We start from the raw sequence: 25,941 nt of genomic DNA, 5'->3' as shown, positions 1-25,941 counted from the left end.
TCGGTTCATTTATCTGCTCCCGTTTGACTTTATGGGGGGAACACAAAATGATCAGCTGAGAAAGATAACAAGCACTGTATTTATTAGCACGGTGATGAAGCTGCTAGTTCTACACTGGAGGTAATACATGGGGGTGAAAACTGTGGAGCCAGATCGCCTGGGGTGCACACTGGCTCTGCCACTTACTAGCTATGTCACTTTGGACAAGTTGCTTCACTTCAGAAGTCTGTTTCCTTGCCTGTCAAAGAGGAATAATAGTATGTACCTCATAGATTTGCGAGGATTCAATGAATTGACATCCATTAAGCTCTTAAGAAAGTGCATGACGCAGCATGGGCACCATAACAAAGGTTAGCTATTCTACTGTAGGTACATTTTTTAGATCCCATTAATTCTCACATAACTTCTTTGAGAAAGACAATTGTCCCCTTGAGTTTATAGGTATAGGAAAAAAAAGTCCCAGTGAAAGCCAGTGACCTGCCCAGAGACAGGACAGAATTAAAGACTTGGGTCACCGGCCTCTCAGACCTCAAGAGTCCTAATGCAAGACTGAGATTATGTCATCACTAAACCAACTGCCCTTAAGTTAACTAAATTCTTGCCTCCACTTCTTTGTTCCTGTCATGCAGAGATGTCTGTAGCTGCTGAATGATACTTTCTTGCTCCTTCTGCCAATGGCTAAATTTCGTTTCCATTTCTTCTTTCAGCCATTGGAGGTTTTGACAGCTGGCAGACAACTGTTCCACTTCCAGGCCTTTGGCCCTCAGGAGACTCTCCATACACTACAGTCACAAAGAAAGCAGCCGTTAAGTCAAAGGGCCACCCCACACTCCTCAGCATAAACAGGAAACCTGATCCACCTTTACATTATCTCCTAAGTTATCTGTCAATTTCTTTTGCAAAAGGAAAAAACGTAGTATCTAATCTAACAATGCCATACTAGTCTATTTGTTGCTTTTAGAAACTCTCACCTAGTTTGTAGAGAGATAAGTATAACGTATGTGTTAAATGAAGTACTTTGGAGGAAGTGAAGAACTTCAAGAAGTGTCAGATGGTTAGATATTTAAGCTCTAATACAAAAATAGCCCAGAGTAAATATTAATAAGAGAAACAAGTGTTCTGATTGTGGCTGTACACAGACGTGTACATAATATTAATGAGAAAAATACAATATAATAGCTGCATCTGAGCAAAATTTATATAAAAGTATATAAATATTAGCAAGGATTAGAAATAAATTAGAACTATGTATAAAAATCCATATTCACTGCCCTCTCCCACAAAGTTCACAGCAGAAGTGCTAAAACTTCTCACTCCCTTATGTATAACGACAGAACTAATGACTGCTATTTTTGTTTGCTTTTGTATATATATTTTTTAATAAAGCAAATATCCTGGTTTTCAGAAAATGATGGAAGGGGTGATGTTTCAGGTTTAGAATCCAAGTGGGAGAGGGATACCAAGTCATGACAGATTTTGCTCTTACCTGCATGGTAGCTTCATTGGAGGAGAGGATACCGCGCAATCTCTCTAAGTCATGATCTCGCTCTCTCACGGCAAGACAAAGTTGACGCAGTTCTTTTTCTTTTTCTTCTAGACTGGAGAACTTTTCGTCTATAGCCCGCTGCAAGCAAAGTCAGCATCCCAAAGCTCCACAAGAGTCACTATTCTGATCACTCTTATTCAATAAGATTCCAAATATAAAGGAATGCAAAACCAACTCCCAAAAGCAGCAAATTAAGTAAATACATTTCTGAAGTCCCCCTGTGGATGAAATAATCCACAGCATCATAAGCAAAATTACGGTACCTACCTCTAGAGCAACATCTCTATCTTGTATTCTTTGCCGAAGCTTCTCAAGCAACATTTCATTTGCTTCAAGGGTTTTGTCCGAGTTATTTCGATACTGCAGGAGATCCCGAAATTCCTAATGAGACCAAAATATATTTTCCTTTATTCATTTATTCAGTATTAACTGAATTTCCACACTTTGTCAAAGAATTTGTTAGTGATTCGGGATAAAAAACAAAATGTGATCACTCTCAAGGGGAACACAGTTTAGCAGAGATGACAGACATACAGAATGTCAACTATTCTGCATCACATATACGCAGGTGTATACATATACGCATGTAGCAAGCTACTAGGGGAACACGGGCTGCATTGCCTAACTCTGCCTGAAGGTGTCACTAAAGTTCTCACAAAAGAGGTTACATTTGCTCTGAGTCTTAAAGGACTAGGAGTTTCCCGAGAGGCTGTGGGGTATTTCTATCAGAGAAAAAAACCGGCACAACATATGTATACCATGAAAAAATCATATGCTCAGCGAAATATAAGGGATCCGGTGTGACTAAAGCTTAGAGTAGGTGGTAGAACTGATCAGTCTCTTCTTTGGTGCTCCATTTTTTCCTATAACTTTCATTTTATCATCTATATAACTCTGGAAATTTCTATACAGAGGTCTTCAGTGGGAGCAGTGGACACATCTTCTCTTCATTTTCCTCATACCTAGCCTAGTATCTAACTCACAGAGGTGCGTAATAACTATTTGCTGAATATTTATTGCTTAACTGTTTCAGGTCTATATTTCTTGTTTCCTACACTTGCTGGTTAGCATCTTGGTTGATGGATTGTACTTTCTATTTCTTCTGAATCCTCCTGATTCCCACCTCTTAATGTTCTACATGTAGCAGGTACTCAACACAGGTGGACTAATGTTTTGAGATGATATGAACATAAATTCCCGAGCTCTAGGAACCCAGTTTTACTTGAAATCATTCTGTGGACTCACCTGAAGCAGCTGCTCTTTGTGACTCAGACTGTGGTTGAGCTGCTGAATGTGTTGCTCTTGGGTGCGAATCTCATTGTATTTTTCAGCCTCCAGGGTATGAAGCCGTTGGCCCTTACTCTGCAATTCTCCTTGTAGCTGCTGCAAGGCTTTTCGCAACTCCTGAATTAAATAGATTCCCTTTTCAAACAATCTAAAATTTTCACATGGTCATTAGATATGGAGGCCTTAAAACTTTCAAAGCACAGAAAACAAAAAATAAAGTAGCAAAAAGTGCCATTCTTAAAATTACTACAGAGATACTACTACACGAGTCAAATATGATGTGGGAAATCATGGGAACCGTGGATGGGGGTAGGATGTACATTTGATATTACAGTTCAATACTTATTTTTGGCTTAAAAATGATACATCTATGTAAGTACTAAGTGGGACTCTGTTCTACCATAAACCTGGATCCTTTACTTTACAGTAAACTCAAGGATACACATTCCTACCTATCCTTTTAAATCTTAAAAAAAAAAAAGATGGCATTTGCTCTAACAAGAAACCATTTAAGAATTATGTGTTTTATTTAAAAAAATATACATGACTAATTGTGCACGCCATTCCTCTGACTTGGCTGTTCTTCCCACTTTTCTGTCTCGCTGACTCTTACCCACCCTTCAAGAATAATCTCAGATATCTCCTCCTTTGTGAAGCTTTCCTGATTCCCTTCCCCAGTCCCTTGTATATATTCCTACAGGACCCCTATATGCCTCTTCTACAGTATTTACCACATTGAAATACTGTTTACGTGACTGTCTTTCATACTATATTACAAGTAACTTAAGAGGAATAGAGCCTGTGATATCCACCCTTGTATTTCCAGAACACAGCCCCAATACCTGGCACATGGTATAAGGGCAACAAATGTTGAGCTGAATTACTTAGATTAAGTAAGTAACTCAAGGGTTCAACACAAGCTATCCTTATAAAAAGTTACTATCAGGGCAAAGTCTGCATTTACACAGTGCCACAAAATGATTAATGATTTACTTGGTTATGTTTCCAAGAAGCCTCTTTCTGCTGTTCTCTCTCCTGTGCTGTAGCCTCTACAAATTGCACACATCGTCTGACATCAGCCAGCTGCCGTTCTTTTTGTCGTACCACCCTCTGGAGCTTCTGTATTTCAAGCTGGCTGCAGAATAAAGCGCTCTGAAGGTCAAGCAGAGCCACCTGTTGCTGAGCTGGGGAAGTACCCTCTGAGTTCTGAAAAGAGAGTGAGAATCATCGTCACAAGGAGGGCAAGCACTGAGCAGCCGACAAGAACAACAAGATCAACACTGTGGCTGCGAGTGGCACATCCTCAAGTGATGCCTCCCGTCCCAGGTGACCCTCACATACATGAAGCTGTCCAAGCTGACTTTGGTGCAGCATTTCTCGAAGCTTTACCATTGTGTCGTTTTGACCTTCGATCACCTGGTACAACTCCTCGGTCTGAAAACAAAGACAGGGAGTACCAAAAATGTTAGCAAGCTAAATATAAATTCCGTTATCTCGCCTGTACAGATTTTAGAAGCAGGACTATTCCAAAATTCCAATTTAGATGACACTACAGTTTCTCTAGGCTACGATCTGTTAGTCTGACAATATCCAATTCAACAAATTATAGAATACTTGTCTACTTTGATGGGAAAAATTGTTTCCTCATGGGTCCTTGACTGCCAAACATTTTACCTCATTTTCCCTGCTTTTCAGAGTTTCCTTGAGGTTTTGAATTGTACCATCTTGCTTCTGAGACGACTCCTGAGCGGACTTCAGTTCACAGCTCATTTCATTCAGTTTTTCTTGAAGAATCTGAATTCAGCGAAGAAAAACAGTTTGGTAGGTCAATGATTTCTTTTAACCTCAAATGCAACCATGAAGTCCTTCCTCAAATCTAGGTTTAAAGGATTTCTTAGGGAATATTACCTTATTAATTTTTCCCCACATAGCATAACCATTAAAGTCCTAAGTCAATCAGCAAGAGAAAGTAGCAGGAAATGTGAAATATTTCTTTTAATACTCAGTTGCTTCAATTCTCGTGCACTGTGCTTTCTCTATGACGGCAGCCATACTGGGGGTACTTGTCCACATGAGTCGCTGTGGATCTTTTACACGAAGACCAAGGAGCTTCTGCTATCTACTACAGGACAGGACACAACAAGGGTACACAAAGCCAGGAGCACAGCGTTCCAAATTGTGGGAATTTTCTTCTAAGCAGATGTTAAAACCCATGGGCTATAAAGGGGTAAGAAGTTAAACCAAAATCAAAAGCATGAACCTCTTGTCTCAGTACCTTAAACAGTTGAAAATTGCACTCAAGTTTTATTATCAGACCTAAAAGGCACCAGAAATTCTGACCTGTGCAGAACAGGCTAAAATCTTGATGAGAGATACAGGAAAGAACTACACTTTTAAGAATATATTCCACAGAGCACCAGGCATACACAGTACCCATCTCCCAGGTCCTACTCAGAGAGGTTAACGTAGACCCAGCTAGAGCCAGTCACATTCTCAAGAAACCCTGTGATCTCCAATACCTTGTTGGTGGCCTCTGTTTGCTGGATTTTTTCCTGGAGTTCTGTCAAATGGGAATCAGATACAGCCTGCTGAGTTGTACCGGTCTCACCTGAATTCAGCTTTGGTTGTCTGAGTAACTCTTCGGTCGTGGGCTAGGAAGAAGCAGTGAGATGATTAAGTTAAGCGTAGCCAACAATAAAGTTTAATTTTATCTTCAAATGTCTTTGGCATCTTTTGCCAGAGACTTAGAAAACCAGCGTTGCTGAATGGCTTATCAGTAATTCCTGAAGCCAGTCCTGTTCCACATTCTGAGTACTGATTCACTTCCTCTCTAGCTCCCCTCCCCACCTTTCTCTTTCTCTATTCAGTTAAAGCAAGTAATTCAGAGATTAAAAAGAAGAGAGGATTTTTAAAAATGCTTATGATGATCAAATATTTGCTTTATCCTATTTTCAATCAGGGAATTCAAAAGGTCAAACTCACACCATCCCTAAGGGAGAAAAAGTTATAGTTCAACTATCTTTCTTACAACCTGCCTATTCACATTATTGGAAAAATGGGTAGATTTCAAATATGGACCACACATTAGATAATAGTATTTAATCAATACTAAATTTCCTAACTTTGGTAATTGTACTGTAGTTATGTAAGAGATGCCCTTGTCTTTAGGAAATACATGCTTATTGAGCGTAAAGATGCATAATATCTGCAACTAATTCTCAAATAATTCAGGAATAAAAAAATTGTGTCTATAAACAGTGAGAGTGATAAAGCAAATGTAGCAACATATAGCAACTGGTGAATCTGTGAGTTCTTTGTACTTCTCTTATGACTTCTCTAACTTTGAAATTATTTCAAGATAAAAAGTAACAAAAATTAAAATAAATTTTAAAATCCACAGGGTCTGGGAAGGAGGTATGTTTTATAGGAATATCGATTCACCAAAAAGATTCAGGTGAAAAAAAAATCTATTTATATTTGGGATGATCAGACTGAGATAAACTTACCGAACTGTACCTAATATTCATTATGAGCTAAGATACAAAAATAAAACTTTAGCAATTCACTGTGGCATTAAATTCCATCTCTTCTCTCCCTGCCTATCCCCACTCCCTTTCTCCTGCACTTCCATTAGGGAAAATACAAATCCATTAGGAAGAGAAAAAAGGCAGCTATATTCATTTTTTCTTTACCTCAGATGTTTAAACTCTGATTACCACCTTCTAGGCAGTGGGGTTTCAGCTTACCTTAAACCCCTTCCTGACAGCAACTGACTGGAAGTATAAAGATTTCAGAAGAAAAATCTTTGCTATTCTTCCAGGGCTGTTCATCATTTTTTAGAACATCTATGAAGTACCCCCTAATATGCAAAGCACTGTGGGATTCGGAATGGGGAGCTAAATGATAAAAGAACAAGGAAATACACTAAATATAAGCTAGTGACAAGACCTATGCTATAAAATAGGAAAGCATGACAAAGTTGTTAAGTTACTTTAAAGTGGTTGATGAGCGGAAGGTCTCTATCAGGCAGCATTTAAATTAAGATCTACATGATAAAGAACCAGCTCTGCAAAATAAGAATCATCTTATTCAGAAGAATACTCCAGGCAGAGGATCAATTAATGGAAAAGACCTCGGGTAGATATGCCCCTGGGAAAGAGAAAAGCCTACATGGTTAGAGGAGCACTTTCCAAGAGAAATATAATATGAGCCACATATGTAATTTAAAATTTTCTAGTATCTTCATTGCCTAAAGTAAAAATAAATAGGTAAACTTAATTTTAATAAAACATTTTATTTGACCCAATATATTATACCTAAAATATTATCATAAGCATGTATTCAATATAGAAATTATCAAGATACTTTACATTCTTTCCATAATAAGTCTTTAAAATTAAGGTCATACTTCACACTCACAGCATATCTCATTTCGGACTAGCCACATTTCAAGTGCTCAGAAGTCACACAGGGCTAGTGGCGGCCTTTCTGGAAAGCACAGGGCTAGAGCATACTGGGCAAAGTGGATGGTAATACACGATGAGGTGGAAAGGCAGGGAGGGGCCAGATCTGGTGTACAGAACCTACATCGGAGGTAATGAAGCTGGATTTCATTCTCATTGAAATGAGAATGGACTGCAGGGTTTTTAACGGAAAAGTAATCAATCATATTTGAATTTTAAATAGCTGCTCTGTGATGAACAGATTGTTGGGAGCACCAATAGGAATGGGAAGACCAGCTAGGAGGCTGCTGCAGGGGAAAGATAATAGTGGCTTGGATTATAGTGGTAGTAATGGAGGGAGAGAGAAATGGATAGATTTGGATATGTTTTGAAGGTAGAGTCTACAGGACTGGATGGTGAGACAGGGAGAAAGAGAAAAGTAGCAAGGATAATGACTCCTAGAAAAAATTGAGATATCTGTTGTTGTGGGTATAACAGGGAGCCTTGCCCTGAAGCGATGTGAATTATGTCACACCATGGAAGAGGTAACTATTTTAATAGATATTTACAACAATTCTGACTGATAAATAATTTTATCATTTATTTAACGATAAAACATTCTCTACCAAACTTGCCTTCTTACTTCCTCGGTGTAAAACAAATTTCCAACAACATCTATTACAAGATATTTTTCAAATTCAAACTATAACAAGCAGAATTAAATAGCTTCAAGTTTTAAATGGTCATATTTAATCACTTTAAACCAAAGAATCTCTTAGAGCTGTGAAGGACACTTTATAAATTAGCCATCTGGTCCAATCCTATCTTACATTTAAGAAAATGGAGACTTAGATAAGTAATTTGTCCAAAGTTACACTGGAAATCAGGAAAAGGATCCAATTAAACCAAATGCAGTTAAGTTGGTAACTTCCTTTTCATATTTATCAACCCATTGCCTACCATAATGCCCGGAATATTGTACGGACCAAAAGTTTTTGTTTAATAAAGTAAACAGAACAATAAAAACAAAAGCAAATTAACAAAAATAGGCCTGTCTCCTAATTCCCAGACCATTGCTCTAATCTCTCAGTGGCTCTCTTAGAAAAAGACCAGATAAATAGATAAAAAGGTAGATGTTTAATTTACGCATTTCAACATCAACTTTAAATCCAAAGGATGCCACAGAAAAGTACATAATGAGTCTGGATCTCATCTGAACCCATCTTGGCACGAATCATCATAGGAAACCCCTAATCTGGTAAATGTAATGTATTGACCTAAAGGCTAGAAGATGTTTGTTTCTTCTTTATTCATAATATTATTTTAAATCTCAGAAAAAAAATGTCCTTTCAGATAAGTCTGCCAAAAGAGTACCTAGCAAAGTCCCACTGAGTAAACAGCTCATAATGAATCTTGTCAAATATCAAGTACATAAACCAACCACTCCTATGAAAGATTTTGTAGAGCCTGAAATCAGTAATACTTGATTTGGTTGAATCAGTGTTAATCTCCATGCTATCAGTTTCTAAAATCATGTTGTAATCATAATATAATTTTAAATTCAGTTGCTTTTGACTCAGGACAAATGCTTTTCAGCATCAGAAAAGAGAATTGCTTCCAGGCCTAAGGTTGCATAAAATAAGACCTTTAGGCTAAAAGGCAATTATTTAGATCTTCTGGATTAACAGCAGTTTTCCTGACACTTTCATAGTCATAATAGAAAGTCACAGGGCTCAAACTACTATAATTTTCTATCCTATTGTTAGCAATAGGGGATACACAAGAACTATCAACTAGCATAAAATTAAAGGCCTAATCTTTCACCAGCATCTAATGCTTACCCCTTCCAAAGGGCCTGATCTGGGTTACACAGCTAAGCTATAGAGAGGGATAAATTTATCATAGCCATACAAGAGCAGACTCTGGCATTGCAAGGCTTGAAGCAAAGGTCTCTTACTCTCTGAATTTAGATAGAAAAGAAAACTGCACGTGAACCAGAGCTGAATTAATGTTTACCAAGGGACCACGCCCCTTCTATGACAGCTTTCCTATTGTAGTTCAGGGCCAGACAATAAAGAAGGAAATTATCAGCTAGAATAAAGCTTCAAACCTTTCTTTAGATATTTGACAACCTTGGGTCTTCAGACATAAATTCTGTAGGAGGCAAATAAATCAGTTTGCATAATGTCAGAAAATTAGTAAGCAGGAGTTGCAGTTTTTCTTTAATATAAGAAAGAAAGAAGGAAAGAGAGAAAGAAAAAGAAGAAAAGCAACCAGGAGGCATTCTGATGGAGATATTTAACAGTAACCAGATTAAACAAAGGAATCAAAATGACCTTACAGAACAATCTCGCTCTTAGGATAAGAGCTTTTCTTCATACTTGTAGCAGAATTTAGCTAAAGGAATTTTTTTTTCTTTCAAGTTTTTTCTTTCTACAGACTAAAAAGAGAACTACCAAAAACAATTTACACTTATTTCTATTCTATCCACATTTGTTCAGAAACAGACAAAAATCAGTCTGCCTTTGTCCCACTTAGATCTTCTTTTGCCATAAAGCACAAGAGACCTTAAGGTGCTTAAAAGTCAAGACTTAAACAGTAGATCCAGAATCCAAAACATACATTTTATCTACAAACACTTTGAGCCTAATTAATCTATTTCCTTCCACATTCTTAATTACTGGAGAAAACAGCACAGCAATCAAATGCCATGATTCTTCAAGCTGAATGTTTTCTTCCTCCTCTCAATGTTTTATTATTCTACAAACAGTAAAGGCGGTAAGCCAGGTTACAGCAGAAAGGTCAAACACTGCTGTGTTAAAGGTCTATTTTTTTCTGATGTCTAAATTTAGTGAAGAAAAGGGACTTGACCTAAAGGTACAGTTACCATATTTTAAAGATGCTCATTAGGATGCCAGATTTCTTCACAGAATTCCTAAAGAATCCTCCCGCAATCCTTAGGGTATAGAAAGAAGGTCCTGCACTTAAAACAAGTATTTATTTAATTCAATGTACATCAGACAATGTGGTTTAATACATAGAATAAAAAGGTCTTGGCTGAGAATGGTTAGGAATCTTTGGCTCTGCCTGGGCTAAGTTATTTAAACCATGAGCTTTCCATATCTCTAAATTGAGAGACTGCGTGAGATGATCTTTAAGCTCCTTCCCAGCTCCAAAATTTTTTGAGCCCAGGCGCCAAGACAGTATTTTTAATTTAATATGAAGAAAAAACTCCTCTTGTTTTACCTGTAATTTTCTAAGTCTTCACCTTTCTACAATATTGGCCATATTTGAAAGGGGGGAAAAAAGGTTATTTCCCATCCAGCCTGTCCAAACTATTTTTAGATCCTAATATGAAAACACTGTTTAATTTGCGACATCTATGTCTGCTCACAGAAATACCGTATTGTAAAGCCCAAATTTAGCTGCAAAGCTCAATGAAAGAAAAGGAAGCAAAAGAAAAGTACACAAGCGTTAGGCATACTAAACATTTTATACAAACGAAAACATGTTTTAAACTTTTGGATAGTCATACTTTTATGTAACGCTTTAATATATGCTACTTCTGACACTTTTGTGCAAATTCAAAAATATTTCTCCCATTTCCTGTTTCTAATTGAGATGCAAATATTATACATAATGGAACTATTTTTTTTAAATTTCAAGTGACAATCAACAATTTCATTTAGAAGCTCTAAGTTTCTGGGATGATGCTGACTGGTAGCAAGCTTTCCAAAAATGCCTTCTAGATTGTCCACCTTTGTAATGGTATCACTAGAGAATCTGTATCAAGTAGGACATGCCAGATGTTTCACAAAATTAATTGAACCTAGCATTTACTGTTGCTGTAGAAACAAAATAGCATCTGTCAGGTCCCTGTACTAGTAGCTGAATTTAAAAGGTTGGTATGAAATCAGCTGGGCAGACATGAACAGCTCAGATTAAGATCAACTGTCATCTTCCAGTCATTAAGAAATTCATGAGTACAACGGATAAAACTCTCCTATCATCCGATAATGGATGAATCCCTACTTAATATCAAACTTCTTCAAACAGAGCTCAGTATACAAACTGGCTGTAAAGAGTTTTTGCCATAACATTTTAAATGACGATACTTGACTTCCCAAGTCTGTTTTATGAACGAGTCATCGTTAGTCCTCAAATGACCTCTTAATTTATTTTAAATATTGCCCAGATGTTACAATACTTTGGTGGATTAATAGGTTTTTCCCCAAACCTTTACCCTAAGCTCTAACCAGTCTGAGGCACACGTGCGATGAAAGGCTTAATGCTCTAGGGAGGGCTAAATAGCAGAACTAACTCCCTTACAGAATAGGAGAAACATTCATAAATCTAAAAATGAAAATAAAAAAAAGAAGGGGGTAGGGGATAGAAAAAGGAAGTAAGAGGAAAGAGTTCTAGTGCCAGAAATAAGATTAAATGCTTTTTATAGGGTAAAGGTGAATTAGAAATCTTTCTCTTTTTGTCTTAAAAGGTGTGCAACTTTGATAATTAATGGGACAGCCAATAGATAATCTTATAAAGAGGATTGTGAAAAACAAATTATTTGAATGAATCACATTTACTAAAGGGGACACAAATGGGCTCAATGATTAATTTTCTCAAGTCTAGAATATTATTAACCTTCACCTAGACAGAAATCATGTGAAGCCTGAGGCCAGCTAACTTCAATCAGAAAGGCACTATGCAGCCATTTTGTATACCTGGACCCGAAGTGGCAAATAATCTTCACAGAGATCATCCCACAGCTCCTGGAGGTCTGAAATCTCCAAGGGATAACTCACGGATGTCTTGTAAAGGGGTTTCAAAGACCTGTTAAGGAAACCAGAACTAACTCCATCTGTCATGATATGGCCAGGCCTGGTTCCAGGTGGGCTGGATTTCACTGGAATAGGAAGCTTGCTCCCTCGGGGGCTCTGGATGGGCTTATAATCAAGACCTTTAATCATGCTAAGAGCTAGCTCCAGCTTGTGGTTACACATATGCTGTGGGGCCTGTTCATCTGAACAACAGTCACATTTTACAAGTTCCTTTGAACTTCTCTCAGGTTCCTCTTCCTTTTGCTGTGGAGGACTAGCCTGGACACTTGCATCCAAAGATTCCACAGAGGATCCCGGTGTCCCTTCTTCCATGCTTTCTCCATCTGGGGGTACCTTCACACTTGGTAAATCCGGTGGCCCAACCTCAGACAATGCTGGTTCTTCAGTGCAAATGCTGGTGGACCACCTGGTAGAAGGGCCATACGAGATACTTTTTGCCACTTTTCGAGGCACCTTACAAATGGCTTCATAGTCTGAATCAGCAACCCGCAAAGCTGCACAACCACGGCATCTCCTGGGTCGGTTTCCGGGGCCTTCCGAAGCATGACAGCTGTGTAGCTCCTGAGTCTGATCCTCATTTTCTACCCAGCACTCAAACCCTGAATAGGCAAAGTCCTCCTGGAGCAGTGCAGAGTATCTTACATCGGGTAAGCCGGAAATGTCAACCGTTCCATTCCCTGCCTTGGTCTCCGCGCCAGTGTCATCGTTATTCTTCCGATACATGCTAGCAATGCAGAACTTGAGGCGGTCCTTCTCCAGCAGCAGCTTCTGCAAGCGCTCGATAGAAAGGGCTTCGATCCGGGCAATGACGGTGTCGAATCTATAGATCCGATCAAGCATGAAAGCACACTTGCTGCAAGCAAACTCAGCTTTGCCATCCCGGGAGACATCCTTGCCCAGGACATGCGACAGCAGAACCTGGAGGTTGAGCTTGGATGTCGTGTGGAAGATCCAGCGCCGCTGGTTTCCGCACAGCTCCCGGGCACAGATCCTGCAAATCTCCTTCATCTTCCCTCCTGCGGTTGCCGAGCTTCCCTGATGCGGCTGCTGCTCGGTGATCACTCACTGGCGCTTGGTTGCGTTCCGTCTCCCGCCCCGGTAGCCTCCGACCGGCATGGCACAGCCTGATGGGGTCCCCACTCTACAGAGGCGCTTCGCTGCCACCCGCGCGCGGACTCTGGGTACCAGAGTGGTCAGCCCCGCCCCTCGGGGAGGGGGCGGGCGAGAAAACACTTCAGGGGGGCGGATGCTGAGTGACATCAGCGCAGGCCGCGCTGTGAACCTGCCATGTCTCCTCCAGCTGTCTCTCCCACCAGCCGTAGTGTCCTCAATGTCCTCCCTTTCAGCTGGCTGGGTTCGCGGTCCACAAGCGGCCGCCCGCGGCTGACGCAAAAACTCAGAGATTGAGGATCAGATTTCAAGATGGCGCCAGAGGCTCGGCGCCTGCGGCCACCGGCAAACTCCTCTGGGAGCTGTAGTGCAGGAGGCCGGCTCCTCGTTCTGCGCATGCGGGGTGGCGAGCGCGTCCCCTCTTCCCCAAACGACTTAGTGCTGCTCGCGGTAGAACACAGATCTGGCTAGCAGTGAGTACCGGAGTGGAGAGCAGGACGGATGGCGACCTCTGCTAGGCCACTTTTATCTGCTAAAATTTCACCCCAAAAGCGCACCAGTTCCCTCACGGATCCTCCCTTCCGCCCTTGCGGGATGTCCCAAAGCTCTGCTTCGGGAGGAGAAAGCTGAATCCCCGCCCCCTCTCTCCACGGGTAGTGCCACGTACTCTGGATGGAGCAGCCTGGCAGCGCCACTAGGTACCGCTGCGCGCCGCCTCCCTCCCGCCTGCAGCCCCCGTCTCCTCTCCCTACCCAGTCCGGTGCCTGGATTAAAAGGCCCCAGGTCTTCACAAGCGGCCGGGGAGAATGGGTTGATAAACCGGAGGTGGCAGGTAGGGCGGATTTTAGGAGGCTCAGTTCAACCTCCCACTCGACTGTTGGGAGCACCTAGAAAAGAGGACAAGTGTTTCTCTCCTCGTGATGTTGCGGTTGAGTTTAGCAGTCCTGGATGATTTGCCCTTTTTTAGAAAAGAAATCGAGAGAGGGCACAAAGCAGTCACCTGAGAAGGAGTCCAACAAAAGCCACATGAATGCAGCTGGTTAACCAAGATTTTGATGATAACAGAGAAAATGAGCTTTTTCAAGAATATAGACACCTGAGAGTAGATTGCCATCACCGAATCCTCTTTCAGGTTCAGGTAGACTGTAGGCCTTATTTTGGGGGTGGGGAGGGGAAACAAACACGAGAACAAAAGGCCTTATTTATTTGAGCAAGAGTCCAGGGTATCAGAGAGTGCTGCTGTCTGCAGAAATGGAGCTGGGAATTTCACTGACTTCAGTGAGTATATTGTCTTATTCAGTATCATCTAGTAGTAAGTCACCCAGCGTTGGGTACAGAACTTAGATTGCACACAAAGAGTGGAGGAAAGCTGGAGCTCTCTCTAGGTGGAATCGAGGTGTCAACGTTCGTTTATAATAAACAATTCTCTCCCTGGCTTGAGAGGTATGCAAACTCCAGATGGGAGGAAAAACAGTCCCACACAATCATCTGGAGTTTTCCCAGAGCAGGACGTTTCCCAATTACAATAATGCTAGATTTCACTAACTTGACTTTGTGAGATAATAAGGCCAGCAACAGTCAAAGTATTTCTGACCCTCGTCTCCAGGGCACAGCCCATACTCCTAAACCTGGAGACATTCAGATGCCTTCGATGAAAGCCCATAATTAACCCCCAACTTCTTATTGAGCATTAAATGAGATGATTTGGGGGAAGTGCTTTAACAGATTTTGGCTCATATCATGTCAATAATAATAGCTAATATTATTTTAATATGCAATATTTTAAAGTAATTTTAAAGCTCTACGGGGCTCTGTACACATAAAATTGTATCACTCTCTTATTTAATCATCAAAACAAAATCTTAGTAGCTCCATCGTGAGAGATTAGAACAGCCCTTAGAGCTTTGGCTTTAGTAGGCTACAGAACTTTGCATCTGTGATTTCACCTAAAGAGGCATGTTCTGGTCCCAAAACCAAGAATGTAAAATAGAGTTCCAAGTAAAACTCACTACAGGGCTTCCCTGGTGGCGCAGTGGTTGAGAGTCCGCCTGCCGATGCAGGGGACACAGGTTCGTGCCCCGGTCCGGGAAGATCCCACATGCCGCGGAGCGGCTGGGCCCGTGAGCCATGGCCGCTGAGCCTACGCATCCGGAGCCTGTGCTCCGCAAGGGGAGAGGCCACAGCAGTGAGAGGCCCTTGTACCGCAAAAAAAAAAAAAAAAAAAAAAATCACGACAGGTGCATTTTTGCCTATCTCTAGGTATTATCTCTAGGTATATGAGCTTCAGAGTCAGAAGAAATTAAGTAACAATCGTAACAATCTTTGGAATCCATAGTGATCTATAGAGAGGCAAGGAGTTTCTGGCCTGCCAGGACACTACCCTAAAGAACAGCAAGGACTCAAAAGTGCAAAAAGTGCAAATTAGGACATTAATCAAGGCCTCATCTTTGAATGTGGATGGGAGCCACGTTTTCCTATTGGGGAAAATGCTAATGAAAAAATAATTAATGAAACAAGTGCTCCTGGGGAGCAAACTCTAAATAATACTTTGTATTATTCTGTATTCCATAATAAGATTTTGCACCTGACCTGTAGTCTCTAAACTTTAATGACAACATATGGGTAGTTGGTATACAAGAGCAAGTCAGTACAAATGGAGAAAAGGCAACTTACTATTGAAGAATATGTAAGTAAAGATCAACATACTGAAAGAGCTATACATACATATCTAGGCTTCCAACAGATAGAAATAAATCACTCAACAATCAAAGAAAATTTGAAGACAGCACTCGTCACTCCCAGAGAATATAAAGACCATATCTCAAAACAGATAGTAAACTAGAGTACTAGAACCACTCCTAAATATGACCATTTGGTATTATAAAACTAAAAGATCACTTTTGTACATATCAATTGAAAATAAAAATTAAAAAATGAAACAAGGAAAATTATGTGATAATAAATTCAGCACTTCATGGTTTATCAATATCATCTTGGTCAAGATTTTGTATTTAGTCAACACTGGCTATCTATGGGGAGGCAAGAAAATGGGGAACTAAACAGCAACATTTACTTTTTTTTTTTTTTTTGCGGTATGTGGACCTCTCACTGCTGTGGCCTCTCCCGTTGCGGAGCACAGGCTCCGGACGCGCAGGCTCAGTGGCCATGGCTCACAGGCCCAGCCACTCAGCGGCACGTGGGGATCCTCCCAGACCGGGGCACGAACCCGCATCCCCTGCCTCGGCAGACAGACTCCCAACCACTCCGCCACCAGGGAAGCCTGCAACATTTACTTTTATTCTATATACCATGTATCATTTGAATTTGGGGCAATGAATGTATATTCATATATTATTTTTTAAATGTTTTAAAATTAGGAAATATTCTATAGTTAAAACTAAGAATTGTGCCAATTTAAGGCATTTATATCAGAGTCTGAATGTTAAAACTTGAACCCTAAAAAATGAAAACTTTTATAATATGTGATAAATATATATATGTGGACAACTCAAATAAACAAAGGTTCAAGGGGATATACAAGTTATTAGTGATTATGTCTGGAGAGTAGAACTATGAATACTTATTTTCTTCTTTCCTCATTTGTATTCTAAAATTTTCTATAAGCATGTATTGATTTTGTGATAAGAAAAATAAATGTGTTACTAAGAAGAAGATAAGATTAACACATTTTGATATGTTCATATAATGTAATATTAACCATCAATAAAAAAGAATGGGGGGCTTCCTGGGCTTCCCTGGTGGCGCAGTGGTTGAGAGTCCACCTGCCGATGCAGGGGACACGGGTTCGTGCCCCGATCCGGGAGGATCCCACATGCCGCGGAGCGACTGGGCCCGTGAGCCATGGCTGCTGAGCCTGTGCGTCCGGGGCCTGTGCTCTGCAACGGGAGAGGCCACAGCAGTGAGAGGCCCGCGTACCGCAAAAAAAGAATGAACTCTGTTACCCACAATATGAATGAATCTCAAAAGCATGTTAAGTGAAACAAGCCATTTAACTATATCCTGTGTGGTTTCATTTATTTTGTCTAACAACTTAAAGTCTAACCATTTCTATAATGATAGAAATTCAGAAAGTGGTTATGGGGGTGAGGATTAATTGCAAGGGAGCACAAAGGAATTTTCTGGGGTGATGAAAATGTTCTATATCTTGTTTTGGGTGATGATTATATGGATGTGTACAGTTTTAAAGCTCATTGAACTGACTGCTTATCTGTAGATTTTATATGTTAGTATAGTTCAATTAAAAAAGATAAGGAGTAAATTAGTATAAAAATATGTATTACCCGTAAATTTTTAATCTGAGGGATTTCTTTCGTGGAGAGTAACCCCTATAACTTTTCTCATAAGAACAGCTTTGAAAATTGGGAAAATATAGCCCAGAAGAAATTCTATCAAAGGCCCAACTGTGACTTCAAAACATCATAGTTCCTATCCATATGAGTGTTGGAAAATATTATTTTATATACATTTACACACCATACATTTAGGATTGAAGCAAAGCATGTTGTTAAGGTGGGACCTAGGGCTTTTGTGATGATTTAGAATGGGATGATTACTTCTAAAAGTTTATCAAAAGTTACATAATAAAGGAAAATCTTACTGAGAACAGGTTTCATATTATGATAAGTGATAATGAGTTAAACAAATGATTAATTTTATATATCAGCAGTTTGCCCTCAAAATGGATTGATAAATGCATTCACAAGCACATATTTGCTGTCTATCCTAAGTCAAATCACTTATATCTGGCCCTTAATTTCCTAAGCTACAAAATAAACATATTGAATTTAAACAGTGGTTTTCAACCTTTGGCATGCATCAGAATCACCTGGAGGGCTTGTTAAATGGTAGATTTAACAAGTTTCTAATTCAGTTGGTCTGAGAAGGGGCCCAAGAATTTGCATTCCTAAGAAATTCCCAGAGCATGCAGATGCTGCTGAGAACCACACTTTTGAAAACGACTGAATTAGAACTCTCTTAAAGTGTATTCAGACAAATGTCAGCCAAACGATCAGAAGTTCTGCAGATAAATGGAAAAACCCATTAATGAAGAACTACGTACAAAATTGTTGAATTTAGAGAACTATATGCCCATTTGGAACAAGATTCCTAAGTATTATTATGGTAGGGATCTTTTGCACTATCTCTATTTTGATCTCTAGATTTGAGGGCCCAGGAAGATTCTCTTCGAACCGTAGCTACTTTTGTACTCCCTGTGTTGTAGTGTTTCTAAGACCTAATTCTGGGCTGGGAGGGCGTTTCCAGGAGGTGAAAAATCCCTATGGCCCAAATCAGTTGTATTAGCTTTCATTATCCTAGTTATGATGTTGCAAATAGCTGTTCTAATTACTAAAAACTATGCCACAGCGGGTGGGGGGAGTGATTCTGGCAGAGAAGCAAAAGCAGATGAGGAAATGCAAGAATATCAAAGTAAAGCCAGTTAGGCTTTATGGTAACACCACAGCATGTTCATGATTTCCCTCTGTTGGTTGGAAATCTTTAAGAAGCCAGAAACAATCATGCTTTGCATTAATTAATAGCACAGCATTTCAAAACACTTGTTTTAAAACTGGGAGATTTCCAGTTCAACTACAGATTGCTATAATATGGTTATCAGCAGAATTGATTTTACAATAGTAAACACTGCAGTCTTTCAAGTTATTAAATATCCACAGGTGTTTAAGTGAACTTCAAAATATTTGTGAATCAACTGATGAGCAAGAATTTATGCAAACTCAGTTTTGTTTTCTTTCTTTTCTCTGTCTTCAGAGAGCTTTCAGTTTAGTTGAAGGGGAGAGAATGTGCATGCTACAATCAGAATAACTGATTGGTAAACTAAATGGTACCGACAACTTCAATGTAACTGCAGAAAAAGTTAAGTATGAGCTGATACAGGTGAAGGGGGCAAGAGTGGGACTTGAGATGGATCTTAGAATGGAAGAAACCAAGGAAAGGACTCCAGAAAAAGAAAACAGCATCCTCAAAAGTCTTGGAAGTTGGGTTAAATATGATGCTAGCCTGTCAGTAAAGGGAAAGATTTTGTGGGATATCTGAGTGGCCAGGTTCATCCTACTCTATACATCTATACATACACTCTGTACATCTCAATAATTACTCATTCAAAGAACATATATAAAGGGCCAACTGAAAGCCAGACACTATGCTATGGAGGGAACTGGCAACTAGAATTTGGTTAATGTTTGAGAAAGGCAAAAGAATTTGGACTTTCTGTTATGAAGTTAAGCTAAGAATGGCATGATGAAAAGTTTGTTTTAGGAAAATTAGTCAGACAACAGGATGGCTTGGAGTTTCAGGGACAGGTTTTGGGATGGTTACAGGAAGACCTGTTAAAAATCCATTGCCTAGGGCTTCCCTGGTGGCGCAGTGGTTGAGAGTCTGCCTGCCGATGCAGGGGACACAGGTTCGTGCCCCGGTCCGGGAAGATCCCACATGCCGCAGAGCGGCTGGGCCCGTGAGCCATGGCCGCGCATCCGGAACCTGTGCTCTGCGACGGGAGAGGCCACAACAGTGAGAGGCCCGCGTACCGCAAAAAAAAAAAAAAAATCCATTGCCTAGAGACCACGCTTCCCAACAAGCCACCACAATGAGAAGCCTGCACACCTCAACGAAGAATAACCCCTGCTCACTGCAACTAGAGAAAGCCCATGCGCAGCAACAAAGACCCATCGCAGCCAAAAATAAAGTTTAAAAAAAATCCATTGCCATTATTCACATGTGAGATAATAAAGGTCTGGTATAAAAATGGAAAGAAACTGGTAAATATGAGAGTCATTTTGAAGGAATGAGCAGCAGGACTTGATGACATATATGCAGAGAGGATGAAGGAAAAAAAGGTTAAAAGTAGAGATGAAGTTTTTGGCCTGGAAGACTGGTAGAAAAAAATTGCCTAAACAAACAGAAATGTGGGAGTTGAGTCCATTTGCAAAAAGATAATACAAAATTTGACTTGGGATGTGCTGTATTTAGGGGACTGAGGAAAAAACTAAGTGAAAAAAACTAAGTTGAGCTCTTCCACAATCAAAACACAGGTGAAAGGGGGACAGCTTCAGGAATGAGAGGGGTAGTTAATATTGTCAACATCTAGAGAAAGATCAGGAGAGATGAGGTCAGGCATACCATTTTCTACAATAGGGTAAACTTGTAAACTAAGGAGTTGTTACCTTTAACTCCTCAGAATCCTTCCCTATCAAGCCAAATGCTAAATTCTTTTTGACTCTATTTCCAAACATCTCTAGTGTGTTCAGAAATGTTGTTTTGCATTTTCCCTACACTGTCCTTTTCAGGTCCTTAAAACCTGAAACCTGAATCATGTCACACAGCTTTAGAAGCTTACCCGTCTAATCATCCTGTATACTATTTCTAGAACATTCATAGTAAAGATCCATAATTGTCCACTACCTATAGCACGAAGTCCAAAACTCTTAGCTTGGCATTTCAATATCTGTACAAAAAGGCCTTAATCTACTTCTCTATCAGCTCATCTCACATTTCTTCTCTAACCAAATGGTGACAGGGTAAATTTTTGGATATAGATATGTTACTTGTATACCCCTACCTACCTCTTTCCTAGTCTGATGGTAAGGCCCTTAGCATTCCCTTGACTTGGGAGTTTTTGCAGAGCAAAGAGCGGAGATTGCCTGAAGTCAAATGCATTTCCTGACTTGGATAAAATTCTAAACGCACTTTGAAGATTAAGCCAGGTGTCCCGCTGGGGAAGAGAAGAGAGTAGTGTCTTTGAGGTCAACAAGAGAGGAGAGGGTGAGATTTCACCCCAGATGGGAAGAGACTGGGGAGGGGATGAAAGAGTAACAAGGACCCACCTCCATTATCAGTGCCCTTCAGAAGAAGCAGGACCTGTGGGGGAGAAGGCACTGGGTGACTTGGAGAGGCTGGACTCGAGGTCAAGGGGCTCCATAAAGAGTCCAGTGTAGCAAGCAGTTAGGATTAGTAGAACTGTATGTGCTGGGGCGGGGTGCTTCAGTGGTGGACCAATGATCAGAGTAGTCTCCTTGATGCTTTGACACCTGATAAAGCCCAGGGACCTTCAACTTCACATAACTGAGAGAGTGGGGAGGAGGAATAACCGAATGAATGGAATTTAATTTCCCACCAGCCTGATTAGGATAGGGACTCAGGGTAACATTAAATTGATTTAAAGAAAGTAACTGTGATATTTCCTGCAAAACTAAATTTGTGAATTCAGAGTAAGTCATACCCACTATGAACTTTTTGTAGGTGTTCAATGAGGGTCAGTCCTAGGCCTTTTTCACCTCTATCCTCTTTCAATATCATCTCATCCTTTTCCACCTTTATATGAGTAACTTCCAATATGTATTTGTGATATTGTGATTTATAATATATATTTGGTTTGTCCCCCTTTCTGGCATAGAATCCTAAAACCCTTGGAATTTCTTCCTTTTTTTTTTTTTTTTTTTACATCTTTATTAGAGTATAATTGCTTTACAATGGTGTGTTAGTTTCTGCTTTATAACAAAGTGAATCAGTTATACATATACATATGTTCCCATATCTCTTCCCTCTTGCGTCTCCCTCCCTCCCACCCTCCAGGCGGTCACAAAGCACCGAGCTGATCTCCCTGTGCTATGCGGCTGCTTCCCACTAGCTATCTACCTTACATCTGGTAGTGTATACACGTTCATGCCTCTCTCGCTTTGTCACAGCTTACCCTTCCCCCTCCCCATATCCTCAAGTCCATTCTCTAGTCCTTGGAATTTCTTAAATGATGAGAGTGATAAAGGTCTTTTGTTAATAAGGTGACTTTTGGAATGTCACTAGGACACTGGGGGTGGGGTGGGGGGGCGGGGCTTGGCGGTAGTGGCCAGAGGAACCAACCATGTGATTAGAGGGTTGGAACTTTCAGTCCCACACCCCAATCTCCAGGGAAGGGAAAGGGGCTGGAGGCTGAATCAGTCGACAGTGGCCAATGAGTCAATCATGCTTTTGTAATGAAGCCTCCATAAAATCCCAAGAGGACTGGGTTCAGAGAGTTTCTGGGTTGGTGAACATGGGGAAATTCAGGGAGGTGCCTGGTGAGGGCTTGGGAGCTCCTCACTCCTTCTCATATTACCTTGCCGTATGCATATCTCCCATCTCTCTGTTCCTGGATTATATCCTGATACAATAAACCAGTGATCCAGTAAGTAAAATGTTTCTCTTAGTTCTGTGACCTGCTCTAGCAAACTAATCTAACCCGAGGAAGGGGTCATGTGAACCTCTAAATTTATAGACAGTCGGTAGTACACGTAACATCTGGACTTGTGACTGGTGTCTGAAATCCCAGGAGGGGTTGTTGGAACCTCTAACCTATTGCTGGTCAGAAGCACAGGTGATAAACTGGGATTGCAACTGTTGTCTGAAGCCCAGGGGTGGGGAGGAGGGGGAGGGAGGGAGCAGTGGGAGGGGTGTGGAGGCAGTCTTATAAGACTGAATCCTTAACCTGTGGCCTCTGATTCTATCTCCAGGTAGACAGTGTCAGAATTGAGTTGAATTCTTGGACACTCTGTGTCTAAGAATTGCTCGGTGCTGTGTGGGAAGTGTCCCTGCTCTCAATACACGTGTTGGAATTGGTGTTCAGAACCAGTAAAAGAATATCTTTATTCCAGAATTCTCCTCTGAGTTCAACTCTCAAATGGCCAACTACCTATTTGTATCTGCACCTGTATGTTAGAGACATCTCAAAATTACCCCAGGAAAGATTGACTGACGTCTTCCCCTTAACTACAGCGCCTCCCCCTCCTTCCTCCTAATTCTCTATTAAGGATCAGGGAACTATGGATTGTGGGCTCAACCCGACTCCCATCTATTTTTGTAAATAAACCTTATTGGAACACAGCCATGCCGAGTCCTTCATGTATTGCCTATGGTTGTTTTTGTGCTGCAACAGCAGAAATCTTATGGCCTGCAAAGTCTAAATTATTTACTCTCTGGCCTTTTATAGAAAAAGTTTGCTGATCCTTGCTCTTTGTTTTTTTTCCAATGTATTTATCACAGTTTGCAATTATTTGTTTGATCACGTGGTTATTTAACTAGCTCCCTTATTAGAATGTAAGCTCCCTGAGGGGAAGGACTCTGCCATGATTATTCTTACTGTTTCTGCAGCACTTAATTTCACCACTGTCCGGCCATGGTAGGCACTCAATAAACAGTCATGGACTGGATTACATGAACGGATGAATGAATGAATGACTTATTATATCTTAAAATTTTATTTCGTTCTTTTGCCTTAGCACAAAACTTCCATCCTTGGTTACCCTCTAGTGACCTCATATCTTAATAGAGTTCCATAATAGTTAGTCCTCTCACCTTCTTTCTCCTCCACTCGCTCCCCCTTCCAGACTAATCTTCCTAAAACAGATCTCAGATATATCACTTTCTGGCATAGTAACCTGGAGACCTAATGACTTACCCACAATCATAAACTTATTGACCTGCCATCCAAGGCCCTCTGACTCTAGTATCACCCTATCTTTCTAGCCTAAACTCACTGTCCCCCTGCATATCCTCACTATTCCAACTACTGCTTCCTTACCTGGAACTTCCCTACCGCTCTCTTATCTACTTGTAATGTTCTTTCCCATTACTACCATCTCCTCTTGTCAAAATCCTAACCAACCTTCAAGTATTTTCTTTAAGCTGCCTCTCTTAATCCCCTCAAAAGACATCTTTCTCTTCTTTGACCTTCCAAAGCACTTTTTATTCCTATAGTAATATGTGTGTCATTTTTCCATATTGCCTTCTTCCCTAAAGGGCTGGTAAGCTCCTTAAGAAGAACCACACTTTACTCATCTTGTTATCTTCTGAGGTACTTTTATCAGTATGTTCCTAGATCTAAGTAAATAATCATTGAATGAATAAATAAATTGATGCCTAACATTTTTATGTCTTATTAAAATCCTACTCATTCCTTACAGACCAGAGTCTTCACGGCCCATCCCAGCCCCTGATTTTTCCCTTTCTCTCCTGCCTTGTATTTTGTTTCCATCAGAGACTTTCTTACCTTCCAATTAGATTGTAATCCCCAGAAGTCAGAGACTAAACCTTACGTCTTTGTCTTCCTCTTCCTTCACCTTACAGTACCTGTGCAACTGTAAATGCTCAATAAATAAAGCTATGAAGAAGCCCCTCTTTTCTCCATCTGATAAAGTCTGTTTCTGAGAGTTGTTACCAATGAAGGTTTGCCTGGGAGACAGTGACGTTGAATGAGGATTTGTAAAGGAGTCTCCAGCTTCAATATTCATCAGCTTAAGAAAGGGATATTGAAAAGCTGCTCTAAAAAAAAATTCTCCTTACATGAAGTTGGCTGAAGCTGCCTGAGCTGCTAATCCCTGCCAGGTTTTCAGTCTCTGCCTTGAGCATTTAGAGCGCATTCTTGCCTTAACCTCTATGTCAGATCTCTCCACGGTAACACTGGAATGTTTGCTATTTTAGGAAATCTGCCTCACTGCATGCAGTGCTATTTACATTAGGTTCCAGACAAGGCATAAATGCAATGGCTTGACGGTCTGCTTTGTGTGAGTAGGAAGGTCCTGTTGGCTTAATGGATGCCTCTCCCTAATTCTGTTGTCCTGTTTCATTTTTTAGGCCAACCACAGTGTAATTACACATTAATAAATAGTGCTTATATAATACTGGGGGGAAAGATGGAGAGAAAAAAGAGGAAACAAAACAAGAATTCCTCCAGACATTTCCTTTGCAAGTACATTACCTCCGCGCCACGCCACCCCTCCCCCCGCCCCCCCCCCCCCCCCGCCATTCCCCCCACCCCCACCCCGCCCCGCCCCCTGCCTTCCTACCCTCCAGGTCTGGTTTCATTTAAAAAGTTCTTTGAGATAAAGCTTCCACCATTCTGTAGAAGGGAATAATATCAATAACTGGAATGATTCCCAGCTTTTCCCTGCAGCTCTGTGGATACCTTCAGTAAGGAAGAGAAAAACGCTTTGTAAACTGCACTTTATTAGATTTTCTGACTCCCTAGTAAAAAAGAGGTAGACGAGTTGCCGCAGCATGACAGCGCCATCACAAAGCTGAGCACTCTGGTCACCACATGCCGTCGATCCGAATGGCCATGGAGGACTGAGAGCGTACATGGAGTGTTGTCAATCCGTGGCATGTCAAGTTTGTGGCATTTTTTGTTGTTCTATGAAGTTAATTATATAAAAGAAGTTCATAAGTATTCTACAGGGACACTCCAGCTAAAATGGATGCTGAACAATGTTTTGGTAGAATGGAAAAGGCAAACAACTAGAGGGATAATAAAATCAATTAAACCAAATAATCTTTATCAAAACTGTCTCATTTGAGGAAGAAAGGCTCTGAAGTAAAACTTCCTGTACTCAGAGACTATTTCCCCAGTCCAGACTTTCATACTGGCGTCATGTGAGAAGTATTATCTCTGGGAGGTGGAGTAAGATGAGTGTTTTTCATCTGGACAACTCACACCTAGAAGCGTACGATTTGTGAGCTCTCTTTCTTCTAAAGCCCAACTGTGGTGTCCCCAATTGTGAGGGGGTTGGGGGGGTGGAGTTCAGGCCTCAGAACTCAAGCTCCTCTGTTCCCTAACATCTGTAAGGGGTTCCAGGGATAGCTTTGCTGGCGATGAGAGAATTCTTCAGCCTCTATGGAGCAGGCCCAGGGCTTAGAAATTGAACCTGTGCCT

At 40.7% G+C, this 25,941-nt stretch overlaps 2 protein-coding genes across 2 annotated transcripts in view; both read right to left on the bottom strand.

Annotated features, from left to right (window-relative positions):
• Positions 1-25,941, bottom strand: part of LOC116752630 (myomegalin-like) — a 225,454-nt gene that overhangs the window by 78,173 nt on the left and 121,340 nt on the right. The window contains 8 exon segments of the mRNA XM_032629403.1: positions 603-782; positions 1,487-1,624; positions 1,814-1,927; positions 2,792-2,950; positions 3,827-4,039; positions 4,175-4,267; positions 4,508-4,627; positions 5,353-5,484. Coding sequence (XP_032485294.1) covers positions 603-782; positions 1,487-1,624; positions 1,814-1,927; positions 2,792-2,950; positions 3,827-4,039; positions 4,175-4,267; positions 4,508-4,627; positions 5,353-5,484 — 1,149 coding nt within the window.
• Positions 7,122-13,813, bottom strand: LOC116752619. Its single transcript, XM_032629395.1, has one exon. It carries the CDS (start codon positions 13,122-13,124, stop codon positions 11,979-11,981), a length of 1,146 nt encoding a protein of 381 aa, XP_032485286.1. The 5' UTR covers positions 13,125-13,813; the 3' UTR covers positions 7,122-11,978.

This window comes from Phocoena sinus, chromosome 1 (genome assembly GCF_008692025.1).
Source record: "Phocoena sinus isolate mPhoSin1 chromosome 1, mPhoSin1.pri, whole genome shotgun sequence".
NCBI lineage: Eukaryota > Metazoa > Chordata > Mammalia > Artiodactyla > Phocoenidae > Phocoena > Phocoena sinus.
Note: the sequence above shows the minus strand (reverse complement) of the source record. Positions and strands in the feature narration are given on the sequence as shown.